General features: G+C 39.7%; 1 protein-coding gene across 3 annotated transcripts in view; it reads right to left on the minus strand.

Moving 5' to 3' along the window:
* The window catches only part of LOC124787753 (phosphofurin acidic cluster sorting protein 2), a 691,488-nt gene that overhangs the window by 70,292 nt on the left and 608,491 nt on the right, over positions 1-12,705 (minus strand). For all 3 annotated transcript variants that reach the window (XM_047254663.1, XM_047254747.1, XM_047254832.1), the window contains exons 13-15: positions 3,382-3,536; positions 1,750-1,963; positions 1,506-1,548 (exon numbers count right to left, since the gene is read on the minus strand). In XM_047254663.1, coding sequence (XP_047110619.1) covers positions 1,506-1,548; positions 1,750-1,963; positions 3,382-3,536 — 412 coding nt within the window. The remainder of the gene's footprint in view (positions 1-1,505; positions 1,549-1,749; positions 1,964-3,381; positions 3,537-12,705) is intronic.

A 12,705-nucleotide genomic window follows, 5' to 3' on the forward strand; every position in this document is an offset into this window, starting at 1 on the left:
AGAGCCTGTGGGCAAAACATCCCCAAGAATGTGTCATGCGATGCACAAGATTCTCCACCGAGAGCTGGAGCCTGATGTGCCAGGTACTGTATGAGACATGTGAAATACTTTAATAATAATGTAAAAATTCCAATTCCAAAGAAAGCAGTTGGTGATAGGTACGGATATTTCTGAACTATCAGTTTAACAAGTCATATTTGTAAAATATTGACACAAATTATTTACATGAAAATCGATAAGCTTGCAGAAGCCACCTTTGGGGTAGATCAGTTTGGGTTCTTGAGAAATGCTGCATGGGTAAAATACAAGAAGCAAAAAGTTATTTAGAACTTGTAAAGAAACCAGAATGCAGTTATAAAGAGCTCAAAGGACATGAAAGGGAAGCAATAGTCGAGAAGAAAGTGAGACAGGGTCATTGCCTATCTTCGATGCTATTCCATCTGTACATTGGGGAGCAGAAAAGAAAACCAAAGAAAAATTAAGAGAAAGAATTAATATTCACAGGGAAGAAATAAGAACTTTGAGAATTGCAATTCTGTCAGAGACAGTAAAGGACTCGCATGATCAGTCGAATGAAATGGGTAGTGTTGCGAAAAGAGATTATACAATGAACATCGACAAAAGTGAAAAAAGGGTCACAGAAAGTAGTTGGATTAAATCAGGTGATGCTGAGAGACTTACATAAGGAAATGAGACAGTACAAGTAGTAAATGAGTTTTGCTATTTGGGCAGCAATGTAACTGATGATGGCTAGAGTAGAAAGGATATAAGATAGAGAAATGCATTACTGAAAAGGAGGAATTTGTTATCATCTGATACTGATTAAAGTGTTACGAAGTTTTTCTGAATGTATTTGTCTGGAAAGTAGCAAACAAAAAGAGAATAGAAGCTTTTCAGGGTGCTACAGGAGAATGCTGAAGATTAGATGGGTAGATTGAGTAGATAACGAGGAGTCACTGTACTGAATTGGGAAAAATAGAAATTTATGGAGCGAGCAAGAAAGAAGGGGTTGGATGATAGGATACATTCTGCAGCAACAAGGAATTTGAGGGAAGTTTTGCGATAAAAACTGTAGAGAGTGGTCAAGGCTTGACTACATAATGCAGGTTCAAATATATGTAGGTTGTAGTAGTTGTTCAGAGATGAAGAGGCTGGCACACAATAAACTAGCTTATAGAGATATACCAAACCAGTCTCTGGAGTGAAGAACACAACAACAATGACAACAACTACCACCCCATCACCACCTCCACAACAATGATATTATAACATTGACTGCACACTGTTTTCAAATACGAAGCACTAATAGATATTAAAATATTAAGCTGAAATTGTATTTTCGTGTAGACTATTGCTGATTTCCATGAAGGAAAATATCTTTGTTGGTCAGAGAGAGACTTCTCTTAAAAATTATTTCATTGATAACTAATGCTTGAAACACTTATACAAATCATGTAAGGCTGTCGAAAACAGATTAATTTACGTAGTAAATTATGCATACTTACGTTGATGAAAGGTATAAATATTTGAGAAGATTCATCGTCTGAGCTGTTAAAAATAAAAATCGTCATGAATGTTGGTGGATTAAAATGTGACATACTTATAGTAGTAATTCATAAAACGTGCATCTTTTTAGTACTTTAAATTAGTTCAAATGTGCAGGGCTTACTAGTATGTTAATCTGTATTTTAGTAACTAATAAAATCAACACGATAATAATATACAACATAGAAAAGACTATAAAAGTACCTTTTCTCTTTATAAGTTATCATCGCTTCAGCAATTGGCAGTTGAAGAATGGCACTCGCATTATGCAGATAACGATGAACCCTATTGAGCATTTCTTGGCAGTCAGTCTTTTGTAGCTCTGCATGTTCTAAAAGTTCCTTCCAGCTATCCACTGTGAATGCAGAGGCATATACGGCATCCAAAGATCCAAGATACCGAGCTAATGTGTTGTTGCCTACAAAAATAAAGCTGTGCAGACTTCAAAAATAAGCAAATTGGGGTTTCAGTTTCACTATTGTCGTGTGGGAAATCATAACTGCTAGTTATTAAATCTTGTTCTATGTAGAAATGGTATGCTATAAGTGTTAATACCTCATAACTATAATCAGTAATGCAAGATATCCTAATGAGAAGTTAAATTTATTTATTCAGGAGAGAACATGCCAATATGAAACTTCAAATGAATAGAGAGAGATAAAATGCCTACTTAGTAACATGTAAGAAAGTAGCAACTCCAGAGTAAAATGCAAAAATTCAAATGGATTAAGTTTTTGGAATGAGATCGCCGTACACCAGTCAGGAAGAGAACAAGAGTGTTAAGAGAAAAAAAGGTAAGAAGTAATTCCTCAAAGTCATCTAAGAAGCTATATCACAGACAGCACACACAGAAGGTGAGAATAACTGAGAAACTAACAATGTAATGCTAAATCTACAATATGAGTGATGATAAATGGCAGAAAAAGCAGTTGGTAAGCCATACATAAATTAACAATAAAATGGGGATGAAGCGGTTAAGCAAAACATACATGCAAAAAAAAAATTAGGTGAAATGTGGAGGGGGAGGGGGGGGACATGTAAACGATAAATATGTAAATGATAAATAAGAAAGATATGTGAGTATGAAAAGAAATAGGATGCAAAGCCAATGCTGAATTGGTGGACTCAAAAGTAAAAATGAGAAGAAGACAAAAAGACAGTGTGTCTACTCATAAACTGATAGTTGACAGATAGACAAAGAAATGTAAAATTGCTAGTTTTTGGAACCAGGTGTCCATTTTTTCTGGCAAAAAGCAAGAAAATATTGGAGGAAAAGAGACTGGAAAGGCTTGCATATACAGGGAAAGTCACCTCAATATTGTGTCAAGGAAGACTTACCAGACAGGATGAAATGAAAAATGGATTTTATCAAAAAATGGTTCAAATGGCTCTGAGCACTATGGGACTTAAAATCTGAGGTCATCAGTCCCCTAGAACTTAGAACTACTTAAACCTAACTAACCTAAAGACATCACACACATCCATGCCCGAGGCAGGATTCGAACCTGCGACCGTAGCGGTCGTGTGGTTCCAGACTGAAGCACCTAGAACCGCTCGGCCACACCGGCCGGCTGGATTTTCTCATCCTGTCTGCTAAGTGAAGGCTTCTGGGAGAGTGCTAAGTGAAGGCTTCTGGGAGAGCAATCATTTAGCAATGAATATCAATAAAGCTATCATAATCATCATAAAATATTAATAAAATTATGTTACACAATGATTACATTGTTATATGATCCAACTAAACTATTATACAATTAATGTTTGTAGCATCCCTGTTAAGAAACTATGTTTCTACTTGTGATATAATAAAATCTGTCAGCTATATAAATACTTTACCTAAAGGAACTATGAGGAATTTGATGTAGTTCTGCCAGTCAGGCGGCTTCAAGGACAGCTGGTCCACATAGAGCCTTAATACTGAATTCACAAAACTGTCAGAACCAGCAAGCAAAACTTTAATTGGAGGAGGTGGTTTTGCATTGCTGTTACAGCTGTGGGAAGAATTTGGTTTGTCAGTGGAGTGTCATTTATTTTATTGTATCATACCAGCATTTAAATTTTTAAAATTTATAATACAGTGCATTTAAATGTTAAAAATGTTGGCTTTCCAGTAAAAGAGTTACAAAAACTGTAATTAACTTTACTCAGATTTAATGGTATAATGTGTATTTCAATTGTTTAAAATTTTTTTTTTTTTTTTTGGTAATACTATACCTTCTGTTTGAATAGGTGTTTTAACAACACTGAAAGTTGAATGTTTTCAAAAAAGTTATCAGTCATCACTTTGGAACACATGCAGCAATGCATGAGTACAGGATTACATTCAACTAGTGCACAAAAAAAAAAAAAAAAAAAAAAAAAATATTTCCCCTGCAAATGTAAGATACAGTGGATAAATGGACTGCGGCACCTACACGATAACCTTTGTTTTCTTTCCTAATATGGTGCACATCCTTCTGCACTGCAGACGACCACTCTGCCACTGTGCTATTGCAGAATAAACAAACCTGAGCTTGAAACACACAGTACGTACCAAACAAGTTGACGTAGCAGTTAACTCACCAGCTGTATTGTGAAACATTCGCTATGCCTCAATTCTGCAGACAACTAATAAGTACTGTGTGGAATAGGGCCACTAATGCATCCCCAAAGAGGTCAAAGGAGATGTGCTAGAAATGGTCTCACAGTACTGCTGGGGAAATCACCACCACACCCAGAACAGCCCAGGAGAAAAAATCAGCTGTACACTCATACAACCCCCAGGGATTGATCCTGTCTCCAAGAAAGCTATCAGGTGGCATGCAAGAGTGATGATGAGATTATCAAGTGGCTCAGACTGGGATAGATTATAATCAAAGACACACTGATAGAATGAGGTTTCCTTCAACTAATAGCAGCAATGTTCGTGACTGTGGGGAAACACTGAATCTATGTAGTGCATCACATATAGTGATCCCTAGGTCTAACATGCTCAATTAAGAGTGGTATATGGAAGTGTATGCAATGGGCTAATATTGTCTATTGAGACAAGGAGGGGTAGCATATCCCTCATCTCAGAGCGTGGTGAGAGAATTCGAAGCCATGGTGGAGAATGTGATTGAGTTTTTCAAGACCAGGGTGATACTGCATAATCACAGGTTTACTGGTATCAAAGGAGCAAATGGTATAGGAGATTTGTTTATGGATGTACTGGATAGAATTTTATCAGTAAGGTTACCAGTATATTTTGACAATTCCTGCTTTCCACTGCAGGTGCAATGTTCACAGATGGCAAAGCTGTAAGGAAGAGACTTTTGGAAGTGGTACATGTGACAGCTGTCAGAGTGGAGGTAGTGTTGGTGGTTGATATGGACAAACATATGAATGAGGCAATATTGACCCTAAGACTGCTCTTAAAAGAGAGTACAAGAGATTTGGTGTACAAGGATGTCATGTCCACAGTAAGTAACAAAGATTCTGGTGATGATGTGACAGGAACTGTAGACAGGCAGTGAAGGAAGTGAGCAGTGTCTTGAACATAGTGTATTGACCTTGCAAAACTCCCATCACACATACTCTTCTTAAAGTCCAGTCTGGCACCTGGTACTGCACCTAATGGACTTAACATTAAAACTGGCATCTCAGGCTGTCACCCACCCTACCACAAGAACCTTCACCTCTTCCATTTACACCAGTGTCTCACTATCACCTATCTGGACCTTTGCAAATGTAAAATTCAAGCTCGAACACTATTTGACACCCTGTATACATTTTGCAAGATCCTTGTACTCTGTGACCCTAACTTTCCGAATCCCATCACTGCAATAGAATCTTTTACCCTTCAACAGCTGGAACAGCATTCCCAGCACCATCTGATGAAACTGTCCCAGCTACTCCTGTTTTATGCCTGCATGGAACTACCTTTAACTACGAATAAAGCCTATCATTCTGATCCAACTCTCCCCCCAACCCCTGTCAACCTCTTGTATCTCCATGTCCATGCCTTCCTGACTTAGTCCGTCTTCCACATCCCCAAAAACTTCACCCACCTTCCGCAAAATGCACTACACCTGAACACATATCCTGTGAGACTGTTGTCAAATTTTTTGTCAAAACTCTCTAACCCCTGCAGAACTGTCAGCCCTTTCTAAGGCATCATCTTTAGCCCCAAACCTAATTTCAACCACATTGGACTTGTAAAAGATGTCCTTTCCTTTACTCATTCTTTGAATTGGATATATTTCTTCACCCCTCACCTCACTGACAACAGACAACCAAATCCACGTATGGAAGCATATTTAAGACAGTCCCAACCTCCTCCTAACAGTGATCCACTTCCAGCAATTTGCAATTTCTAACAGGGTCTCACCTTCCATTCCTAAACCTCTCCCGAGAGACTCCAACATCACTCCTATGGAACACCCTGCTTGCTCTAACCTGAAAAATAACAATCCATACCATACTATCCATCCTGAAGAGAAAGGTTTCATCACAGTGGTCATGAATCATAGTGACTAAGTGGCTGAGGATCTCTGCCAACTTTCTGATTCCACTGTATACAAATCTTACTACAATGATCCTATCACAGAAGACCAACATGATCTCAAGCAGCTCCTCACACCAGAAATTCTGCACACTCCTTCCTTTTACCTACTCCACAAGCCCAGTCCCACAAGTCTCCTGGCTGGTTACCCCATTGTGGCTGGGTATAATGCTCTGACAGAATGAACTCCTTTGTTGTCCAACACCTCCAAACTATTGTCTGTAATCTCCCATCCTACATTCAAGACACTGCTCACTTCCTTCACCACCTCTCCACAGTTTCTGTCCTGTTACCCCAAGACTCCTCATTGGTCACTAAGGATATGACATCCTTGTAGACCATCCTTGTGGCCATGAAGCACTACTGCTGTTCCCAAACCCACCACCTCTTTCCTATTCCTCCTAGCCAACCACATCCTGCCCCACAGTTATTCCAGGCCAGATCTTTAAAAAAAAAAAAAAAGAAGAAGAAGAAATAAAATGGTACTGCCATGGGTACTCACATGGCACTGCCCTATGCCAACTTATTTAGATCTATGGGCCATCTGGACAAATACTTCCTATCCAATCATCACCTAAAACCTCTTGTCTGATTCAGATTCACTGATTAGACTTCCATGATCTGTTCCCACAATAAGGACAACCTTTGCTCTTTTCTTCATAACCTCTACATCTGTTCCCAAAACTGCTTCACCTGGTCCTTCTCAACTCATCGATCCACCTTCCTAAAAGTCAGTCTCCTCTCAGATGGCTCCATAAATAAGTCTATCCATATCAAATGCACCAACCACTAACTGTACCTCCACTTTGACATGTCACCTGTTCCATGTCAGAAAGTCTCTTCCTTACAGCCTCGACATCCATGGACACCGCATCTGCAGTGAAAGCCACATCTGCAGCGGAAAGCAGGAGTTGCCAAAATATATTGACAGTTTTACCAAAGCCTTTACTAAGACAATATTCTACCCTGCCCATCCATAAACAAATCTTCTGTTTCATTTACTCCTCTAAAACCAGTAAACCCATTAACCAGCCACCGACTAGCATTCCTCTGATTACCCAGCATCACTGTGACCTTGAAAAGTTCAATCACATCCTCCACCAGTGCTCTGAACACCTCTCACCATGCTCAGAGGTGAAGGATATCTTACCCACATCCTCCAAAGCGGTGTTCCTTGTCATCCTGCACTCCTTGGAGATCTGTCCCATACACCCATCCACAACCTACTACAGTATCTATCAGAGGGATTTCTTACCCAATGAAAGGAAGGGCCCTGTGTGAAAGCACCTGTGTTATATACCAGCTATGCTGCAATTACTATTCAGCATTCTGTGTGGGCATGACAAATAATCAACTGCCTATTTGCACAAATGGGCATGGCCAAAGTGTGGCAAACTGCAAACACAACATGCTGCACACAACAACACAAATGACTTCAACAGCTGCTTCACTACACAGGTCATTTGGATACTCCCTTCCAACACAGGTTTTTCTGATCTTTCACAGTTCTCCTGGCCTAACACTCCACTAACCTGTTCCCAATGTCTCATGTTACTTTTTCCCTTCCATCTTCTGTCCACACCATTCCTTCTCCGTCCAGATCATGCACTGCCTCGTCCTACCACTTCTCCCTCTCCTTCCCAGGTTCTCTCTCTCTCTCTCTCTCTCTCTCTCTCTCTCTCTCTCTCTAACCCATCTCCCACCTCCTCTTCTCTTCATCTTCACCCTTCTCCAATTTTCCTCCCACTCCCACTTTTCACATCTCTTTTTGCTCTATTCCCTGTGCTCTTTACATCTTGTTGTGCAGCCGCAGATTTATCCCTTCAAAAAGCTGCCTCTCTATGCTACCCCTTCTTGAGTCCTTCCCTACAGCCCTCCTCATCTCCATCAGCTCACACAATTGCTTTCAATAATCAAGTATTAATAATCAGTCTTGTTGTGGCCACAGGAGTGCGCATTTGGGTGTCTCTGTGGTTGTGTGTGGAAATGTGTGTTCTTTGGCTAGAAAAAAAGGTAGTGTACATGCTGTTTTCTGTTATCTGTTTCTGTACGTCACGCATCAATTCACTATATGCGAGTAGTTGCCTTTTCCTTATTTTATGTATTACTTTATATTTTGTAAGAGATCTTTCAAGTAGATTCTGTTATGACAGTTGCTGAAGATTCATGCACTGGCCTTTCTACAACCAAATGTATTTTGTTCAGCATCTCTCTGAAACTTTCTGGCAGTTTCTAGAAGCCTCATTCTATCTTTTAACCTCTGCTTTGTTTTCCACCTACCGTATTTACTCGAGTCTAAGCCGCACTCGAATCTAAGCCGCACCTGAAAAATGAGACTCGAAATCAAGGAAAAAAAAATTCCCGAATCGAAGCCGCACCTGAAATTTGAGACTCGACATTCAAGGGGAGAGAAAAGTTTTAGGCCGCATCTCCAAATCGAAACAAAGTTGGTCCACTGTAATATGAGACAATTTAGGTCGAATGAATGACGATACAGCTACAGTAGTTTGGTTCGAGTCGTAAGCTTAGCAGTTAAGCTTTACCAGGTAGCCATTGCTATGCGTCAGGCGCTCCGTCCGTATTTATACGGGTACCCTTCCTTTTTCACGTGCTTCGTCTGGTTTGAATTGATTGCTTATTTTTCTTTGATCTGATAAGCGCAGTTTTCTTTGTTATAGGCGTTTACGTCACTCTACGCTGAAAATGCATTACCGTACTGTGTCATGCATTGTTTGTCGTACTCTGATACTGCGTATTTACGGCCTGTCGCCGATCGCGGCATGGCTTGCTTTTGTGCGTGCTACCGCCGCTTACAAATAAAAAAAAAGAAAAAGAGAGAGAGAGAGGAATCGTCTCATTAGCGAAACAATGTCAAGAGACTGCTACTTCTTGATACTTACACTGCTGCCTCCTTTCATAATGATCAACAAGAACCAAATAATAGACTGCGTATGATAGAAGATGTTCTGAACGAGAGTTTAGCAAAAATTTTTCTCCGTTTGAAAATCTTTGCAGGCGCCTCTTTAGCACATTACATTCTGCACAGAAATTAGAGTCATCTTAGATTTAAAAATCTAGTCAATTGCCTCACTTCATTTCTGACTGTATCACTGTTTAGCGTAAGAATAATACAAATATAAACATGACATGATATGTATATTCTTCCGCGTTGGCTGTTGTCTCACTCTAGTTTTGTGGTTTATTACGCAGACAGGATTTAAATGAGATAGCAGCAAACACGAAACAATACATGGCAAAATGTTTATATTCATATTATTCTTATGGTGACGAGAATACTGCATGTGATTCACAATTTATAAAAGTTCCTATTAGCAACCATCTCTTCTCACAGATAGCAAAAAATTCAGAACGGAGAGTTGACCATATTGACAAACATCCTAAACATTCTTGCCAGTCGGGTTTTTGTAGTACATTGAAATGCTGTTACATTCTAAGATGAACAATACGGAATTTGTATTTACTTCGTTGGATAATGTATGAAAATGCAGTGGTCGAAACTCGGCGCGGAGAAGAAAAGCTTGTCTTCCACCTTTTTTTTTTTAAATTTATTTACTGACGCAGAGGTTTTGGCGCCAGTATTTATCTTTGTGCCTACAAAGCATGCCTGTGTAGCGCTACATATATTCGACGGCAGAACTAAGTTGTGGTGGCACCCACCGACATTTTTAAGAACTTCCGCTTGCTTTGCACTCGATTCTAAGCCGCAGGCGGTTTTCTGGATTACAAAAACCGGAAAAAAAGTGCGGCTTAGATTCGAGTAAATATGGTATTATGCAGTAGTCTCTGCTTTTTTACAGAGACTACATACCAAGAAAGGTTCCTCCCATCACGAACTGTTCAATTAGGTACAAATCTGTACAGTGATTGATCAGCCATTTTTCTAAACTTGAGCTACAGGTTCTCTGTATGCCTAATCACAGATATAAAGGATTTCAGTTATTCCTTGAGAGCGGGCTATTCCCTCTGTAACTGCCTCACAGAACATTTAATGATAATATTATGAAAAAGACAGACTGCTACTCAACGTATAGAGGACAGGTGTCTAAATTTCAAATTGTAATTTTATTTCAACAAGCAGTTTAAGTGCTACATTATGCCATCTTCAGGCCCCCTGTCCAAAGAGTAGGAAGATTCCCACCTCTGGTCCAGTCAAAATAGGAGCCAGCATTCAGTGACTGGTATCTGTAGATTTTGCCGACTGTTCCATTAACTTGATTTTATTAGCAATGAATCTATGAGACTGCCCCATTACCAGGTACCAAAAATCTACTGATACCAGGCCTGAATGCTCGCCCCCGTTTCAACTGGACGAGAGATGGGAATGAAACTTCCTGGCAGATTAAAACTGTGTGCCGGACCCAGACTCGAATTCGGGACCTTTGCCTTTCACGGGCCAGTGCTCTACCTACTGAGCTACCCAAGCACAACTCACGCCCCGCCCTCACAGCTTTAATTCCACCAGTACCTCATCTCCTACCTTCCAAACTTCACAGAAGCTATCCTGCGAACCTTGCAGAACTAACATTCCTGGAAGAAAGGATATTGCGGAGACACGGCTTAACCACAGCCTGGGGGATGTTTCTAGAATGAAATTTTCACTCTAGAGTGGAGTGCGCGCTGGTATGAAACTTCCTGGTAGAGCACTTGCCCGCGAAAGGCAAAGGTCTCGAGTTCGAGTCTTGGTCCGGCACACAGTTTTAATCTGCCAGGAAGTTTCATATCAATGCACACTCCACTGTAGAGTGAAAATTTCATTCTAGATAGATGGGAATCTTCCTACATGTCGGTCAGGGGGCCTGAAGATGGTGGTTACTCAAATAAAATTACAATTTGAAATTTAGATGGCTGAAAGTTGTTTTTATTCAAAATTCTATATTGAACAGCAGAGGTCTTGCAACCATCTGTATAAAGATGGACTTACAGATATGAACTTTCATCCAAAAGGCCTTCTTCTAAAGTAAGCGACACACACAAATATTCACACCACCACAACTGAAAGACATGACTACTGTGGTCATGTGTGTGTGAGATATGCTTGTAACTGTGTGTGTGTGTGTGTGTGTGTGTGTGTGTGTGTGTGTCCTTAAGGAAGAACTAATTCTATTTTTTTCCATTACATCAACACATTTCCTTCATGAGTTGATTTCTGAACTATCAGCTAAAAGTAGTATTCAGAGCAAGCAATTTTTTTAAATTGATTTGAAAGTTGCCCAGTTATGCCCACCACTTAAAAAAATGTAAATATCCCAACTGATGGATAGCTGACTACAATCTCCTGATGTGAGCTGAAATGTTCTTGAAACTTTTGGATACATCAGGTGGTAAATCTGGTCGATTTCCACACTGAAACTGATGCCCGCGACCATGACATGGTTGTGGTAACAATGATTACCAAAGTACAAAGGACAACTAAAACAAGCCGAAAGATATGTATGTTGAGTAAACTAGATAAAAAATCAGTAGTGTCATATCTCAATGAGAAACTTGAAACTTTCAGCACAGAGCGGGAGCATGTAGAGGAACTGTGACTCAAGTTTAAAAGAATAGTTGACCACTCACTGGATAGATATGTACCCTGTAGACAGTTCATAATGGGAGGGAACTCTCGTGGAACATTCACTGTAAAGAAATTCTAAAGAAACAAAAACTAATACATAAGAGATGTAAAACAAAGTGTAGGAGTACAGGTAGAGAGATGTTGTATAAACACAGTTGCCTGTCAAAAGAATAAGGCATGATGCCTTCAGTGACTACCATAACAGAATATTGTCTAATGATATTTCACAAAACCCAAAATAAATTATGACTGTGTGTAAAGGCTGTTAGTGGCATCAAAGTTAGTGTTCAGAAAATGAGACAGGAACTGAGATTGAGGACAACAAAGCAAAAGTGAAATGTTTAACTCTGTTTTCAAATGTTCCTTTACAAAGGAAAACCCAGGAGAATTGCCCCAATTCAATCATGTACCACTGAAAAGATGAATGAAATATTAGTGTCAGTGGTGTTGAGAAATAGCTGAAATCATTAAAACTGACCAAGCTCCAGTGCCCCATGGAACCCCTGTCAGATTCTACACTGAATTTGTGAGTGAGTTAGGCCCTCTTCATACTATCATCTATTGTAGATCCCTTGAGCAAAAAATTGTGCCCAGTCTTGGAAAAAAGCACAGGTCACACATGTCTACAAGAAGGATAGTACATCCACAAAACTACCATGCAATAGCCTTGATATCAATTTGTTGTTTAATCTTAGAACATAATCTGACCTCAAACATAATGAGGTATCTTGAACAGAATGACCTCCTCCATGCCAACCAGCAGGGATTCCAAAAACATCAGTCACCTGAAACTCAAGTTGCATTTTTCTCACATGACATACTGAAAGCTTTGGATCAAGATAGTCAGGTAGACACAGTGTTTCTTGACTTCTGAAAAGCATTTGACTCAGTGCCACACCTATGCTTGTTGTCAAAGGTTCGATCATATGGGGTTAAAGGGAAATTTGTGACTTGACTGAGGACTTTTTGGTAGCAAGGACATAGCATGTTATCCTGAATGGGCAGTCATCGTCAGATGTAGAAGTAACTTCAGGGGTACCCCAGGAAAGTGTGTTTGGAC

Source organism: Schistocerca piceifrons, chromosome 1 (genome assembly GCF_021461385.2).
Source record: "Schistocerca piceifrons isolate TAMUIC-IGC-003096 chromosome 1, iqSchPice1.1, whole genome shotgun sequence".
Lineage (NCBI taxonomy): Eukaryota > Metazoa > Arthropoda > Insecta > Orthoptera > Acrididae > Schistocerca > Schistocerca piceifrons.